The sequence below is a fragment of the Arachis stenosperma genome, chromosome 10 (assembly GCF_014773155.1).
Source record: "Arachis stenosperma cultivar V10309 chromosome 10, arast.V10309.gnm1.PFL2, whole genome shotgun sequence".
Lineage (NCBI taxonomy): Eukaryota > Viridiplantae > Streptophyta > Magnoliopsida > Fabales > Fabaceae > Arachis > Arachis stenosperma.
The window spans coordinates 4259397-4277546 of NC_080386.1; the positions used below are offsets into that span (position 1 = coordinate 4259397).

Here is an 18150-nt window from a genome sequence, read left to right on the forward strand (position 1 = left end):
TATTTATTTTAATTTAACATTCATAATTTTATGCATAAAATATTTTATAATTACATACTTAATACATCTAAGAATATCAAATTACGGGCCTACTACACATACAAGCAATAAGGCTTTACAAGTGTTACAAGTTCCCAGTCCACAAACATTCCACACGCGCACTAATTATATTGAATGGAGCGTAACATTCACGCGCTCCCACTCAAACGGTTACACTTCTCTTCACGTAAACCGCCCATTAATGGCAGACTCTTCCACTTCTTCCACTTCTCAAAGCCATTCAAAGAAAACGCAACCCTTCCATTTTCGAGCAACATTTGAAACTCAAGATATACAACTCGTCGCTAACATTCGAAAACTCCATCAACACACCATAAAACTCTTGATCAAGAATCTCCAGAGAAAACAAAGCTATAATACTCAAGGTACGTTACATTACCATTCATGTATATTTTCCAGATTTTGAACTAGGTTTTACTATTCTTCTACGTTGTTGTACGTTTTATTGTTCTTCTTGCTCTACGTCTCATTTTACAGTTTATAATGTTCTAGGTTTTACTGTTATTCTTGCTTCTATGTTACACTGTTCTTCTTCGTTCTTGTAGGTGTTACTGTTCTTGTTGTTCTAGTTCTTCTGGTAACTGATTTTTGGGGGTATATTCCGTAGTTTGGTGGGTGTATATGGAGTAATTTGTTGGGTGTATATGGCATAAAATGTTAGGTGTATATTTCTGAACTGATATACTGTAATAGTCAGCACTTGCTTATATTTGCTTGTCTATGGGTGTATATTGCTTGACCTTGTATGTTGCTTGATATTGATGCATGTTTGAGTGATACCTGACTGATATATATGCATGGGTGTATCTGAATCATATCTATGGGTGTATCTGACTGATATATATGGGTGTATCTGAATCATATCTATGGATGTATCTTACTGTTATCAATGGGTGTATCTGACTCATATATATGGGTGTATCTTACTGATATCTTTGGGTGTATTTTTCATTTCAGAGAAAATGGCAGCGAGAAACCAACCTGGAAGAAATATAAGAACAAATATATGTCTTACATGAAATCAGTTTTATATAATAGAAATATATCTGACTATAATTTTATTTTTGTTTACAGCAAATCAAAGACCTTAAGTGTGCAACATATCTCTTAAGTGATAAATTCAGAAACATGAGTGAGGAGAAGAAAATAATTGTGAGGGATTTGGGATTCGGTGGCTTGATGCACATCCCGCCGCTAAGGGTGCATCACCAAATTGACAGATAGATTCTAAGGATATTGACACTGATTAATGTAAATGTTATATAGTCCTGTAACAAATTGAACACATGCTGTAAAAATTTTCCAATTATAATCCAGTTTATTGTAAAATTTCTTTCAATAATTAAACTCTCTCTGCTGTATTCAAAATGTATGAATTACAGGTACTATAATATGAAGAAAAATATCAAACCAAATATACACCCATAACCTGCCATTTTTTACACCCAAAGAAAGTTGAATATACACCAAAAAATCTATTCCCCTGATGCTTTATCCCTAAAATCCTGAACCCTAAACACTTAAAACCTAAACCCTAACCCCTAACCCGTAAACCCTAAAACCTAAATCGTAAACCCTAAAACCCTAAACCTTAATACCTAAAACCCTTAAACCGTTGTAAAAAAAACAGTATTTTATAACATAAAAACAAGATTCTGAAGTATATATATGTATATATATGTAAAATGTGACATACAAGAAAATTCAGAAATACACCCAAAAGAACACTACTTTTACACCCAAAAGAATGCATGCTCTCGCTCATTTGTGTGCTTCTCATCCCTGTCAAGAAATGGTGATCCAGATAGATTGGAACCCATATATGACGGTCTTCATAGAGATCTGCAGAATACACCCAAACACAGACTATAAATACACCCGAAAAAAATTAAATTTACACCTCTACTGCAGATTTTAAACAAACATTACCTGAAAGCCACTTGTTGTCCACAAGACCAAAATTCAGTAGAAAATCATTTCAATTCCTATCAAACGAGTCTTTAAGCACACCCACGCTTCTCGCACTTCTCTCGTAATGTAATTCCTCACATCCTTTTCAATAAAATTTAACTCGCGATGACCCCCGGCAGCCGCAACAAATGATTGGTAAGTTTTGCTTAGTCTAATACCAGCCTCCTCGTTATTCTCTATTGTACGACGAATGGACATGCTTAGTTCCCTGTGCTGTTTGAGATATTTTAGATTTCCATTTTTCCTCTCTGCTACATGTAATCAATTGGTTCTTAATCTCGTTTTCCTTCCTATTTGTGCTCCGAACTCTTGTAGAAAACCCTGTAGTCTTGGCGTAGTTCCTGTAAACTTTTTCAGCATCTTCAAGGGTGATAAAGGTCATTCCAACCTTGGAAACAAACTGGTCATCAACAACAGAGAGAGGCTGCAGAATACACCATGTCAAAAACTAAAAATACACCCAACCATGTCTGATATAATACACCCGAACCGCAACAACTCAACTAAAATGACAATAAAAGCCATAAACTGTAAATACACAGGCTGCAGAATACACCATGTCAAAAACTAGAAACACACCCAATCGTGTCTGATATAATACACCCGAACCACAACAACTCAGTTAAAATAACAGAAAAACCAGTAAACTGTAAATACACACACACTTCCCAAAAAATACACCCAAAAAAGTTCTGATCTACACCTGATCGTCTGCTATAAATTCCAGAAAATTAATCAAAACTAATACATTACATTCAATCCACAGATTTATCTTCATGTATTATTTTGACAGTCAATGTTCACGAATTATTCACCTACACAATGCTATACAAATTACTGCAACAAAATTCATAGTAATCCTATGTAAATCAAACTTCAGGAACTTCGTTAGATTCAAATTCATAGTCCACTTCGCCTGGATTCAGCTGACAATCTGAGGTTGAATCATCCATTATCTTCAAAACGAGTTCAAACTTTGATTTCAGAAAATGAAAAATCAAATAGAAAACGAAGCTGGAGTTACAGAGAGAGGAACTAACGTAAATGACGAAGAAGAAACGAGTGAGAAAGGAGAGAAAAAGAACGATCGAAGAAACCAGAGAAAGCTTCGCGAGAAGAAGAACGAGCAAATCTGCAAATAACGAAAACGAAGAAAAAAACAAATCTTTTAAATTTGGTAATTAGATATACGCGGGATCCCTATATAGCACGTGTATACAACGTAACCCTTGGAGCGCGTTTTGAGATTTTATTTGTTAATGAACTTGTAAACCATACAAGTCATTAGGGCTTGTATGCAGAGCTTTTCTGATCAAATTATTCTAGTAGTAATTAAAGAATGTAAAATAGTAAACTTAATACAAAATAAAATAACTTTGGGTGCTTTGGTCTAGTTTTCTATTTTTTGAAAAATATTTTGGTTGAATTATATTGGATTAAAGAAAAAGAGAATTGTCATAAAGCAAAGACTTGACTTGAGGCTCAAGCATGGGAAGGGAGTGGTGGTTGTCATAATTATACATCAAAGGAACCATCCTTGCAAGATTGAGAGAGGCCTTAGTGAATGGCTTAGGGAATGTGTTCTCAAAGAAGCACTCTTGGTTGAGCCTCTTCCATGCATCATTGATCATATTCATAACTTCCTCTCTTGCTTCTTTCCTTGCCAACCCTTTCTGTTCCATCAATAAACAATCCACGTATGACCCATCATTGCCCTCTTGATTCTCATCCTTCACAAATCAAATATCAAAACACTCAACTTAATTAAGCCTAATACTTCTCATAAATAAATATGGATATCTGACATTTTTTTTCTTTCTTTTTCTTTTTGAATTTAATTAATTAGAGACCAAAATTTTTCAAATAATATTACTCAATTTTTTCTTAGATGAAGAATTTTTTGTGGCTATAAAGTAGTAGCTGTGTATATGATTGCTTGCCGATTAATTATTATAGAAAAAAAATCTTAAAGGGTCCTGATAATTATCTTGAGATACAACGTGATTTTTATAAAAAAAAATTTTAATTCAACTCCTAAATTTTATTTTTATGGAATTAATTAGTTCATGTGCCAAAAAAAGTTAATGTTTTTTTTTTACACAAGAACTAATCAGTCCCTAAAATAAAAGATCAAGGATCGAGTTAGATATTTTATTTTTGGAACCTCGTAATTCTTTCGACATAATTATCAAGGATTGAGTGAGTATTCACTCATTATTATATATGGCATTATTATAAAAAAATATCTGTACCTCAGCATTTCCCAAATCATCCCAAAGGCGAAGAATAGTTGCCGAAGAAGAAATTATATCTGGGATTCCGTCTATGATTTTAACATTTTCACTGCTCAATCCTTCACCCAACATAAAGAAAATGTGAACCAGCACAATATGCACCCCAGAGCTTATTATTCCATTGTTCAAGTACTCTTCGGAACTTGGACTCTTCCCTGAAGCAAACCATTTTGCTTCAACTAAGAAGGCTTTGCACAATCTCTTCCACTGCACCAAAAATTATTGGATATATATATAATCCCTTAAGTCCACATTCTGTAATAATAAATGATAATAACATATTTTTTGTTATTTCTAATTTCTTTTAAACGTACACTACTTTGTTTTATTTATATGTCACTTTTTATTTTCTTCTACACATTTAAAATATTGGTGATGGATGCATGGAAGTATGGAACAATTAATTTTAAAAGAATTTATTTTATAATATGATATTATAATTTTTATAATTTAAAAGTTTAAAATTTAATTCTTATTAATCTTAAAAAAATTATCTAAAAAATGTGTTACAGATATAATTATTGGTGAAAATTCAGGTACAGTCGACTTTACGTGAAGTTGATATATACCTAAAAGCCGTTAGATGATTTGACTTATCTGATTAAATTTTCATCTAACGACTCTCAAATATCAACTTCATATGAAGTCGAGTTTTCACCATAATAATTATTATGTATTAATAGAAGAGAAAATAATATAATAAAGGATAAAGTAAAAAAGGAAATTAATTTTACTGCGTTTCTAAGAAAATTGTTGACGTCCCATCCATGTTTTTGATAGATCTTGAAGCTGATTTCATTAGTAAGATCGTAGAGGATCCTAAAGCATATTCTCATGTAATCTGGTAACTCATCAGCAACTGTAACATCCCATCTGCATTATTATATATTAAGCAAATTAAACAAACCATAATTATTGGTTTCATAATTATCTTTCAATAATATATGTAATTAGTGAAACATATGTACCTAGAAACAGCATCAGTGAAAAGAGTGAGTTCATCTAAAGTCCCATACACATCGAAAATGTCATCTATTATGTATATGAAAGAGATTGATTTAGTTAGATCAATCCTCTCTTCTGAGAAATTAGGATCTGAGAGGCATGCCAACGACCAAATGTACCATTTCAATGGTTGATTTCTTGCATACTGTAACTCATTGGCTAAACCAAGTTTTGTCCACCATCTGTACATGAAAAAGAATATTATATTTTTATTTTATTATAAATATTTAAGATTAGGTGAAAATCCAGGTGCAGTCGACTTCACGTGAAGTTAATAGCTAAGAGTCGTTAGATGAAAATTTAGTCAAATCAGTTAAATCATCTAACGGCTCTCATTTATCAACTTCACGTGAAGTCTACTGTATCTGAATTTCCACCTTAAGATTATATATTTATTTTTAATAATCATAAAAATAACGAACATTCCAAAATAATCAAACTAGCACACTTACTTAGAGATTTGAATGATTTCCTGCTGGTGTAAGCGTTGCAACAAAGTGAAATCCATCTTTGCAAGTGCTTTTAAGGAACCAAACCATTCATTATTATTATTATTACTATTCATGCCACCATGAAAGTTTCTTAAGAAATCTCTGGCAGTGAACATTGGCAAGCTTTTGTGGAAAGGATTTCCAATAGTGCTCCTCACAAACTTGCCTTCATCATCATCATTGTCAAGGTAAGCCAACCTTTCCTTCAAGAACTTGCAACTGAATTCTCCAGCTTCATCTAGCATGTCTTCTCCCTTAATGCTTATTTGTGAGGCTTCATACAATTCCATCATTCCCTTCACGATGTCTCCTCCTCCTCCTACTAATAGTTCTTGCCTGAATTTTCCTTCCTTGTCTCTGAACTTTTCAAACACCTCTGCGGATGTTTAATTTCCATTGATCATGATCAAATAAAGTACAAATAAGAGGAGTGATCATGCGAAGTTATAGAAAAAGGATAATTAAGAACTTTAATATGTTTAATTAAATTTAACGATTCTCAAATTATTGGGCACACGTATATGAAGTTGTATGAAAATTAAACAACTTAATGTGAATAATTATCTATAAATAAATCATATATGCATACGTATACATATATAACAAATTATTTGAAACAGATAAATATGATAAAAATTTATATACAGTTATTTTTAGTTATTTTTATGTGGAATTAATAATTGAAAATTATTAAATAAGGAGTGCTAACAGATTAGTAAAATTTGTGATGTGTAGTTATCAATTAGTCATTATTAATATTTTTAATGGTATAAAATGATATTTAATAATGTAGGATTAGAGCATCTCCAACAATGAATAAATAAAGGACCTATTTACTATTTGTCTGACAAAAAATAAAGACCAACCGGATAGAGCAATATAAACATGAGTTCCAACACATTTTCCAAAGCAAGCAAAGTCTTGCTCAGTGGGCCTTGGTTTGTTTTCATTTTAATCAATGATATTCTGATATGTGGCACTTAAATTAAAAAAAATTAAATAATATGGTATTAATATAATAAGTTACATTGCATAATATGCTATCAATAAATGGTTGGTCTTCATCTTATTATATACCAACTTATTTAACTTTAAGTATATAATTTAGTTATTTAAAAAATTATATTAAATAATTAAATTATATTTAATTTATTAATAATTATTTTTATTTAATATTAATATTTTTTAATATTAATATTTTTTAATAGTAAATTATTTTTAAATTATATTATTGAAAAAAATTAATTACATTTATTTTAAGTATTTTAATTAATTAATTAAGTGGGACCACAACAGAGATTAAAGTTAGTTTCTCCTAATAAAAAAAGAGAGAGATGTTTTAAGTTTCTATTTACTATTTATGACGCAAAAGTTGATATGGAGTTACCTTTTAACTTTTATGATAGGTGGGTCATAAGGGATGAATTTTTTACTGGAGATGATCTTACTCGTTTTTCTTTCATTTTTCTTTTAATGATTAAATGCTGACTAAATTTTAATAAAAATACTGCCTTCCAGACTTTCTCTTATTAAATATATAATTTGATTTTTTTAATTAAATTATCTTACGTTAATTTTTAATTATTAATTTTACGTAAAAATAAATGTATTATTAATAAATAAGATAAATGTTAAGAAAATATTGTAAGAAAAATGATGAATAATTAGCATACCTGGAGGCACAAAGTGACCTTGTTGTCTGAAGAGACGAAAGGAGAGAGCAAGGTGATGAAGATGATGTTGGGCAAAGGCACCCCCATGACCAAAAGTGGTGGAAATGACGACATAGTCCCTCTGTAAGAATGAATGAATTTCCTCTTGAAAGTGGTAATCAACATTTAGACGCTGCATTGCATCAATCATTTGCATTCCTTGCAGTGAATTATTATTTTCACTAAGTAGTGCATGCTTCAGTTCCATCAGTTTCTCTGCATGATTAATGCTTATATCATCCTGAAAAACAGTTCTTGGGTTTTGCTGAAGAATGTTCCATTGGTTAGCATGAGAAAGATGTGCCTTTGTTGTTGCAACATAATGAGGCTTTTTGAAAGATGTTGGGAAACACCATTTTGAATAATGGAGGGCCATGGCACACAATTGGTTATGATGGTAGGGATCGGACTTGAATAATAACATTATTCATGCAGGTATTTAAAGGACCCTATAACCACTTTCCTTTCTCTCCTTCATTCCATCATTGCGACCCTACATACCTCCACTAACATATTGTAATCATGAATTGATAGACAAAACTTGAAACTTTTATAATTGAATAATATGTTAAAGAGAATAACTAATTATTTATTTATAAGAGAATTTGCTACAAACTACTGTATATTAAGGGGTAAGTATGGCTTTGGTTCCTAAAGTTTAGTGTCAAAATCAAAACCGTTTCCGACATAATTTTTTATTTAGAATCATCCTAAACGTTGTTTTTCATATTAAAATTGTCCTTTTTAATAAAATTTTTAATTTAATTCCTAAACTACCCTTATTTTAATAAAAAAATAAAATAAAATAAAATACGTTTTGGAGGAGGGGGCAAAAGAAACGCGTTGGGGGTGGAGGGGGGGGAAGAAAACGTGTTGGGGGTGGAGGTGGGGGTGGGGGTAAAGGAAACGCGGGAGGGAGGGGAGGAGTCCATCGCCATAGCCGCCGCCGCCAGAACCACGACCGGAGGAAGACGTCGCTGCCTTCCCTTCATGCATGCTTCTGCCGCCACCGTGGAGTGCGTCGCCGGGAAGGGGAGACCGAGCTGCCGATCTACCCAGCCATGGAGTGTGTCGCCGTCGTTCATGCATGCTCCTGTCACCGCTGATCTACCCAGCCGTGGAGTGTGTCGCTGTCGTTCATGCATGTTCTTGCCACTGCCAATCTACCCAACCGCCGTCGCTCCGTCGCCCACGAGCTGCCGGTGGTCCTGCTTCGCCTTCTACATCTGTTTCTTTGTACTTTGAATTTATGATTTGGCTTTGTGCTTGAATTTTCTACTTCTACTTCTCTTTCTTGTTGAATTTTTTGCTTCTGCTTCTCCATTGTTGATTTTGTGCTTCTGCTTGTGTTGATTTGTTGATTTTCTGCTTCTCTGTTGATACTGTTATTCTTGGAGGTGGAGGTGGAGGTGGAGGTGGAGGTGTTGGTGTTGCTATTAGTGCCAATGTTAGTGCCGGTGTTAGTGTTGGTGTTGGTGCCGGTGCTGGTGGTGGAAATAAAGGTGCCAGTAGTGATGAAGGATATTTTTGTCCAGAAAAAATTTAAAAAGACGATTTTAATACAAAAAAAAAAACGTTAAGAATGATTCTAAATAAAAAATTACGTCATAAATGATTTTGATTCTAGCGCTAAATTTTAGGGACCAAAATCATACTTACTCCGTATATATATATATATATATATATATATATATATATATATAATACCAAATTAAATTTGGAAGATGTGTAATGTCTAAATTTAATCAATATTAAGATAATTTTTTAAAAAAATTTATAATTTATAATTTAAGATATATAATTTAAAATAAATAAAATAATTTAAAAAACTGAAAAGTATTATTTTGTTGTATTTAATATATTAAAAATATAATTTTTTTTATTAAAGAGTATGGTATTATACTCTTAAAGCATATGATAGCAAGGATCCTCCCTAACTAACATTATCTTGTTGTACATGGTATCTGTGGAAGAAATTAAAGAACGTCATTTCATTTACGTATGCGGATATAGTGTCAAGGAATTATTTATAAATACGTTTATTTTTGCGGTATCTTTATAAATACGTTTGTTAACTTTAATTTTCAACAGATGGAACATTATTTTTATTTTAAATTAATTTCCATTTTTCAATTTTGATATCCCATAATTAATTTATACCTATTATAACCTTTAAACATTTATTAGAAAGAAAATATTAATTGAGATTTCAATCATATAATGAAAATTTGTAATCACAAATAAAAGGAATTTTGCCCTTTTTCCTTTAAATTTATAATGTTAATAAAATTTAGTAATTATCTTAATGATTATAGTTAATTTAAAACGGATAGAATAGTTAACGTCTAATTTTTAGAGAATATCAAAACAATTGATAGATATTTGTTAACAATTTTTTCTTTTCTGGACAGAAAAGGATATGTATGACGTCATATCCAGTATGTCACCAAAAAATATCCAGTATGATTTTTCCTAGCAGCAGATCCAGTGCGACTCAATGTAGCAGATGTCTTAATTTTTTTAGCACTGGAAAAATGTGCGTATTAACTATAGTCATCAGTTGGTCATGACGCATGTTCCCCGTGCACATATCGAAACAAATAAATAATGTCAGGAAAATGGACAGATATTATTATTAGGCGCGCACGATTCAATTTCTACCGCAGAATTGATAAGATATTTTTTTGGCTTGCATATTTATGATGTTTCTCCTTTAGATATTTATTATGCTTTTTAAGTTTGGATAGTTTTGGAACTTTTAGACTTAGAGGCTCTTAATTATTTTTCTTTTCTGTTTTTTCTTTGGGTCTTTGACCCTCGTTGTCCACAAAAAAAAAAATATCTGAACTTTAGTTATATATATATATACATACAATTTACAACCAATGAAGGAGGAGAGTGCATAAAATTTTTTACTGCTTCTCTAAAATAATAATAATAATAATAATAATAATGATAATAATAATAATGAAGAAATTTGTTTAGTAAAAATAAAATTAAATAAAAAATAAAACTAAACTTCTAAAAGAATGTACATTAATGATAGAAATTCATGTGGTTCAAGATATATAGTTGGTGAACTTACCTCTTAATGACACGAAGTTCACGTGGTTCAGGAGCCTATCTGTAGTTTGATTGATAGGGTATTAGTAAATATAGAGAGGATTGAGAAATTTTCTGATATCCGACTAAAAGGTGGACTAAGAGGATTGTCAGATCACTGTCCGTTGATTGTGAAAGTTTCAAGGGTAAGTGGGGGCCCACGACCTTTTAGAAGCTTGGACTCCTGGTTTACGCATGAGAATTTTTTGAGGATAGTTAAAAATGAATGGCGAAATTTGGGAAATGCTCAGCTCATATGTAAGTTGAAGGCTTTGACGGTACCTCTGCGAAAATGGCACAAGGATAATTTTGGAGATATGGATAGGAGACTGGGGATGTTTGAGGAGGAGATTCTGAGGCTTGACAATCTAGTTAGTGATGGCAGTTATGATGGTACGACAAAAGCTAGAAGGAAGGCGTTGGTGAGCTTTTGTGAGAAGTGGTATGTTAGAAAGGAGCTCCACTGGAAGCAGATGTCTAGGTCTCAGCATGCTAATAACACGGATAAAAATACTAGATACTTTCATAATATTGCCTCGGCGAAAAGACGGAATAACAAGATTGATGCTCTTATGGTTCATAGACGGCTAGTGGGGAATCAGACAAGAATAAAGGTTGCAATTAGTGGGTTTTATAAGGACCTATATCACCAAGATTATGCTCCGAAGATTGGTTTCCGGGATGGTTTGGTGAGACAGATTGATGGAGCTGAGGCTGAAGCATTGGAGGTTATGCCGTCTGTTGAGGAAATTCGGGAGGCAGTTTAGGATTGTGAATCTTCTAAAGCCCTAGGTAGTGTTGGGTACAATATGAACTTCATCAAACAATGCTGGGAGGAGATTGGGCAGGAGTTCACGGTAGCGGTGTTGGAGTTCTTCCAAAGTACGAAGCTACCGACTAATGCGAACGTCACGTAGGTGACGCTAGCTCCAAAGTTTGTGGGTGCTAAGGAGATTAAGGACTTTAGGCCAATTAGTATGGTGGGATGTGTGTATAAGATGATTTCGAAGATCTTGGTGAAAAGAATGAGAACAGTTATGCCAGGTTTGGTAGGAGAGACACAAAGTGCATTTGTGAAGGGTAGAAAAATTCATGATGGTGCCCTCATTGCATGTGAGACGGTTCAATAGCTTAAGATGCGTAGAAAGAAGGTGGCAATTATAAAGCTAGATTTTCAAAAAGAATATGATAGAGTCAGATGGAGTTTTGTGGATATTGTGTTACGAAAGATGGGGTTCGGACAAAGATGGAGGAATTGGATGAAGGAGTGTGTCAGTACAGCCACTATGTCAGTCCTGGTTAATGGAACACCAACCAAGCCGTTCAAAATGGAGAGGGGGCTAAGACAAGGAGATCCACTGTCTCCTCTCCTGTTGTGGTCGATGTGTTGCATAGGATGTTGGGAGAAGCTGTAAGAATTGGACGCATTGCTCCGTTACTGGTTGGAAAAGATCATATTGAACTGTCACATCTCTAATTTGCGAATGATATTATCTTGTTTTGCCCTCCGAAGACAGAGACAATTGTGAATTACAAGAGGTTGTTGCGTTGTTTTGAACTGATGTCGGGTCTGAGTATCAACTTTGATAAGTCGCATCTGATCTCAGTTAATTGTGAGCAGGAGTAGGTGGAGCAAGTGTGTGGCTTATTGGGGTGCAAGCAAGCGGTATTACCTGTTAGATACCTCAGAATTTTTTTAGGTGCAAATCCGCGTTTGGTGAAGACGTGGAAACTGATCATAGATAAGGTGGAAGAGAAACTCAGCTTATGGAAAGCGAAGTTCTAAACAAAGCAGGTAAGCTAGTTCTCATTAAATCAGTGTTGAATAGCCTGTCGATCTATTACCTTAGCCTGTATAAGATGCCGAAGGCGATCGCTGATAATTTGATTGCATTACAGAAAAGGTTTATGTGGTGTAAGGAGGATGGTAACTATGGTATACCTCTAGTAAAGTGGAAAGTGGTTCAGGCCCCAAAAGAGGTTGGGGTTTGGGAGTTGGAGATGCAGTGCTCAAGAACACAGCGCTTCTGTTTAAGTGGTGGTGGTGTTTTTCTAGGGAGGACTTTCCGTTGTGAGAAAAGATTGTTTGTTCATGTAACAATTTGAACCCTAATGTAATGCTATCAAATCAGGATTTATCGATAAAGGGTGGCCCGTGGAAAGACACCTATCAGTTGAATATAAAAGAACAACATGTGAAGGACAAAATTATTAATGGGCTAACAATGGAAGTAGGAAATGAAAGAAGAACTCTATTTTGGGAGGATAATTGGGTTCAAGGTGGTCTTCTGAAAGCGAGTTTTTCAAGACTCTTCTCTATTTCAAACCAACAAGGATCTGTGATAGGGGACTGTGAGTTTTAGGATGGGTTAGAGTGGATTTAGAATTTTCATTTGTTCCAATTGAAGTTGGACCTTATTCATCAACTTCATGATAGGTTAAGGCCAGTGAAACTAGTAACTGGTAGAGAGGATAATCTTGTGTGAAAATTTGATAATAAAGGCATTTTTTCTACTAACTTTTTTGTGCAGGTGCTGCAATCGGAGACTCTTTCGGAAGAGATTACGAGTTATAGTTTCACTAGTTCGATCTGGAAAGGGTTGGTACCTCCGAGAATTGAGCTTTTTGGATGGTTTGTTCTAGTCGGTAGGGTGAATACTAAAGAGAGGTTGAATAGATTAGGCGTTATTCACCAAAGTGATAATATATGTGTCTTGTGTAAAAAGGAGATAGAATTTGTTCATCATTTGTTTCTGTTATGTGAGTTTACGTGACAGGTGTGGTGCGCGTGGTTGAGGTGTTTTCATAGAGTTTCGGCTGTCCCATGAACCATTAAAGGCCTGTTTGAGAGTTGGACTGGCATGCCTAATCGAAAAGATGAGCAAAAAATGTGGCTGATTGGGTTTTTTGCAGTGATTTGGAACATCTGGTTGGAACATAATGACAGAATTTTCAACAATAAAGAAGTAGGTGTTGAGGTTATTCAAAGAAGGACGTTTTTGAGGTACAAGGAGTGGACTGGTATTGATCTTCTTGGTTGTTGATGGCTATACTGGAGATAACAAGAGATTAATAACTGTTGCGTTTGGTTTTATTTTGTGTCTGCTTATTTGTTGCTCCACTTTAATATGTTGAGCTTTCTTTGGTTCAAAAAAAATATATCTTTTGTTGTTAAAAAAAATTATTTTTTGTCAACTAACTATAGTTCAAATAGTATAGTCTCTCCATCCTCACTTAGAAGTATCGAATTCAAGCTCTCAAGATAAACATGTTGTTTCAACAATGGCAGCCAATATTTTGAACTATAGCAACCGTCGGATATTAATTTTCTAGCTTGCATTCATTGGCATCTCTTAAAAGCCGAAACAAAGAAGAGTTAGATACAAATTCAATTCATCCAGCTAATCACAATAACTCCTCTTGAGCGTTTGCAATCTTCATCATCATCAACTACCATCGCTGCCTGCCAAATCCATTCAAGGTCGTATTTCAGGAACAAATTCAACAACTGACTTACATCTAACATCACCGATTCTTCTTTTTTTTTTTTTTTTTGGTTTGGATTCTTCTATTTCGGGTCACAAATGATTATATCCTTCAAGTAACATGCAAAATAACAAGCAGCCCAAAAGTTTGGCGGCCCACCCAATTGTAAGGTTAGTCCTATGAAATGAACAAATGTCCATGGGCTTTAACCTCTTTCAATTAAAATATGGCCCATTATGTGAATAATTTTTAGTGACAAAATTTTAATCTAACCAACTTGAGTTGGTCGAGTGGTCAGCTCACTCGTTCGCTTAAGGAAATGTCGGGGGGTTCGATTCCTGCCTTGTGCATGCAGCAATCCATTGGCCAGCGGCAGACCTGTAAATGGAGTTCAGATCCGCGACGGATTAGTCCTTAACCTATCGGGTTGGGATACCGTGGACAAAAAAAAAAAAAACACTTCTTTCTAATCCTTCATTATTTCATTACTCCACGCTGCATGCATTGTGCAATAACAAGCTAAGGCTACTTCACAAGACTTATGATGAATGCATTGCTTTGCATCCAAGTAAAAAATTTCTTTGTCTTTGTGTCATTTATTGTATACAAGAAGAAAAAGTAGCAAACAATCACTTGATGCTGTCACCTTTAATTTAGAACTATGCATACTCATTTAAACACAACAAGCAAGCAAACAACTCTTAATAAATAATATCGTATATCAAAACTATTATACATGAATAATGAATTGAAAATATATACTTGAGTGTCATATAAGAAATTAAGCTAATCTTATGAACAGAGTTTTGGCAAGTAATAAACAGCAGCATTGCTCAAACTCAAATTATGATTCCCTGTCTTCTTTAGACTTGCCATTTGGGTCCCACTATTATGTATTCCTTCATCACCATCATACAACATTGTTCTCTTTTCAGCATCCTCTTTCACATCAATGATAATGTTCTTGAAGCTTTTGAGAAACATGGAGTCAAAGAAGCTTTTCAAGTGATCATTTTCCTGTAGCAGGCTTTTCATTCGGCTTTGTCTATTTACATTTAATCTTGGTTTTGTTTCTGAAGGAAACGCCAGATTTCTACTAAGATGTCTCACAGCTTCAGCTGACAACTTTTCATGCTTCAATGTGGAACATATTCTCATCTTTTCATGATCACTTATTCCTGCATGAACCTATGGATTGTATCAGCAAAAGCATCAAAGTGAATTCAACCAGGAACAACATCTTAATGAACACCATTCAAGCAAAAACTAAAGTACCTTTAGATAAATATCCATGGCAATGTATAATTGATCATGAGATTCCCTTGCAGCATCTGGAACCACTCTAATCAATGCTTCAAATTCACAAGGTTTGAGATGGGGATCAGGAGCAACTTCTAGTAGGAACAAATGCAACATTTTCACAACTCTCTTAAGCCGATTATTGGAAGTTAACTCAGCACTACCTCCAAAGAAGAATGTATGCATCACCCTTAGGACAAAATCAACATCATATGCATGATTCATTCCATTTGGAGATGGAAGAATCAGGTAATCAATTGTTGCTTGATCCAGCAGAGCACCTATGAGTTTTTCTATCTCATTTCTGCAGCATCTGCTTATCTTCAAGCTAGTTGCAACTCGATTAAGATCGAATAAATCCTTGCATGGAATCGACCGAACTTGGAGCATGGAAAGAAGATTGATCACAACCTTTGTTGTCTCAATCTTCTCTGCTTCTGCAGCATCACTAAGAGAATTTGATTTGTGATAGTAGAATAGAAACTTTGAAACAATGGCATGATCAAAATCATGAGATATCATTGCCCTTATGACTTTGTCCACCAAACCAATCTTCAAGAACACAAGATCTTCAAACCACCATGATGATGAATCAACAGAAGAGCAGTTACTATTATTGATGCTGCTACTATCACAGGAAAATTGGAAGCTGGATCTATCAGAAGAACATGCAAATGGACTTGCAATAATTCTTGGAAAAGCAACCCTCTCTATCAATTGATCCACAATCATCCTTTCAACAATTGCTGAATATGAATAACTCTTGGAACAGAATAGGCCTTGGCATTGTTTCAATGCTTCAATAAGCTCACACCAAGTCCAGAACCGAATCCCTTGAAGAAATTTCTCAACATGAGGCTTCAAGCTTGGTGCTTCCATAGATTCAATCTCCAAGAAATCAGCAGCAGAACATAGAATTGCTACATTTGTTGGAGATAATAGCTCCATGCTCATGCTACTGCTAGTGCTATAACAATAGCAGAGCCGCGCCACGAGCTCAAAACCATGTGAACCTCCCGGGAAGTCTTTGAATATAACTTTGAGTCTCACTTTTTCTCCAACCAGATTGCCAAATAAGTTGCTAAATTTACGGCACAAAGTTGTAAGAATATTCTGCAGTAATTTATGAAGAAAGTAAAGATATCCCGAGTGTGAAAGCAACAAATAACTATTAATTAAAGTATCACATTACACTAAAGAAGAGAATAAGATACTTCTTACATACATCAACATGATTAGAGGACACTATCTTCTAACTAACCCATCATGGAACTAATTAGTTAAATAGTTCATTAGAAGAAATGGTACAAGTGAATGAGTGTGCTGATGATCATGGAGTTTCATGCTTGATAAAAGGGGAATTATTGGTATTCTGCACTTTGTGGAATCCATAATTAGATGACATGATGCAATGTAATGCTATAAGAGTGTCTACTAGGCATGCAAAAATACTAAAATAGTAGTAATAATAGAGAGAAAAAGAAGAGCTTCAAATCACCTTGTTTATCATGAAAGTTTCCTCTCCATTGATATCAAATTCAACAGCACAGCAAGCTTCCAACCCCATGTTTGTCCCACAGGCTAAAGTGATTAGTTATTTCAAAGAAGCTAAGCATGCAAGTGGTGATGAGAATTGAAAAAAATTTGTGGGGGCTTGAAAATGAAAATGGGATCTGTATAAATGATGAAAGGCTATAATATAATATAATCAGAAAAGGGAAACTTGGTGGGAACATGTATGTAAAAAGGATCATCAGTTACTGTAGAAAGAGAAGAATGATGTTGGTGGATACTAGAAAAAAAACATGTATACACTTTCTCTCTACATTTGCCAAATTCCTTAACACAACAAATCTTCATATTAAAAAACTTGAATTTCAATTTTAATTTCAAACTTGCTAGAAACAGAATTAGACCTTTTCTTGTATGAATTGAATGAGTCATATTCATTATGTCTAAGTACCATATATAAATATCTAACAGTAATTAGTATATCCTTTCATTGATTTTCTAGCCGCAAATTAAATAAAAAGAGACATATTGGTTGTGTGTGACTATGCTCATTACTCGTGGTTATTAATAATAATTAATTATCATAGTAAATCATAATTGAATCTGACCAATGTATTTACTTTGACTGAAATAGCATTGCACCTCACTTTTTGCCGTTACTCATGCCACCGATTTTTTTTTTTTTTTTTCCTTTTGGCAGTTTGGCTTGCTTGATTATTTCAGTGGACAATGGATCCCACTACCAAAAGAATGTTAAAAATTTTGATTTTTTTTTTCGTGAAACCAGGTTCAATATCAAATCACATTGACGAATTGATATTGACTTGTATGGCAATTTTCGTGAATACCGTGTTTATTTGTTTGGCATTGTTTGGCATTAGATTAAAGTATGTTTAAAATCTTAATTTACTATGAATATTTTATTATAGAAATACTTATTTTACCGAATATTTATAGCTTAATAACCTTTTTTAACGTAATAAATGACAATAATAACCTCACGTGGGTCATGGCTATTGAAATCACACCCGTCTCTAATATCATTATTGTCACTATGATGATGCTAACACCCTCACCACTCCACTCAACTTTTGAGTAACACCATACATGTACTCTAATTAATATTCTCGGTATATTAATGAATGATATGGCATATTTTCTTATGACAATAAAAGATGGTTCGTACTTATCCTCATTCTTTTTTATTTCATGACACGC

At 33.8% G+C, this 18150-nt stretch overlaps 2 protein-coding genes across 7 annotated transcripts; both read right to left on the reverse strand.

The window, feature by feature from the left end:
- Positions 1–1439: 1439 nt before the first annotated feature.
- LOC130955489 ((3S,6E)-nerolidol synthase 1-like) lies at positions 1440–8095 on the reverse strand. 5 transcript variants are annotated; one of them, XR_009076763.1, is made up of 9 exons: positions 7495–8095; positions 5783–6197; positions 5294–5512; positions 5060–5198; positions 4284–4532; positions 3507–3761; positions 3072–3163; positions 1990–2455; positions 1440–1902 (listed from the first exon to the last, which is right to left on the reverse strand). XR_009076763.1 is itself a non-coding variant. In XM_057882352.1 (8 exons), exons 1-8 carry the CDS (start codon positions 7955–7957, stop codon positions 2984–2986), a joined length of 1836 nt encoding a protein of 611 aa, XP_057738335.1. In that variant the 5' UTR covers positions 7958–8094; the 3' UTR covers positions 2742–2983. The 5 variants fall into 5 exon arrangements, 3 of the variants coding, with proteins under 3 accessions (XP_057738335.1, XP_057738334.1, XP_057738336.1); XM_057882352.1 differs by lacking the exons at positions 1440–1902; positions 1990–2455 and adding an exon at positions 2742–2987 and having other exon boundaries at positions 7495–8094; XM_057882351.1 differs by lacking the exons at positions 1440–1902; positions 1990–2455 and having other exon boundaries at positions 2742–3163.
- Positions 8096–14825: 6730 nt separating this feature from the next.
- Positions 14826–17040, reverse strand: LOC130956756 (BTB/POZ domain-containing protein At3g22104-like). 2 transcript variants are annotated; one of them, XM_057883748.1, is made up of 3 exons: positions 16919–17040; positions 15397–16533; positions 14826–15309 (listed from the first exon to the last, which is right to left on the reverse strand). In XM_057883748.1, exons 1-3 carry the CDS (start codon positions 16985–16987, stop codon positions 14914–14916), a joined length of 1602 nt encoding a protein of 533 aa, XP_057739731.1. In that variant the 5' UTR covers positions 16988–17040; the 3' UTR covers positions 14826–14913. The 2 variants fall into 2 exon arrangements, with proteins under 2 accessions (XP_057739731.1, XP_057739732.1); XM_057883749.1 differs by having other exon boundaries at positions 15082–15299.
- Between the last annotated feature and the right edge of the window lie 1110 nt (positions 17041–18150).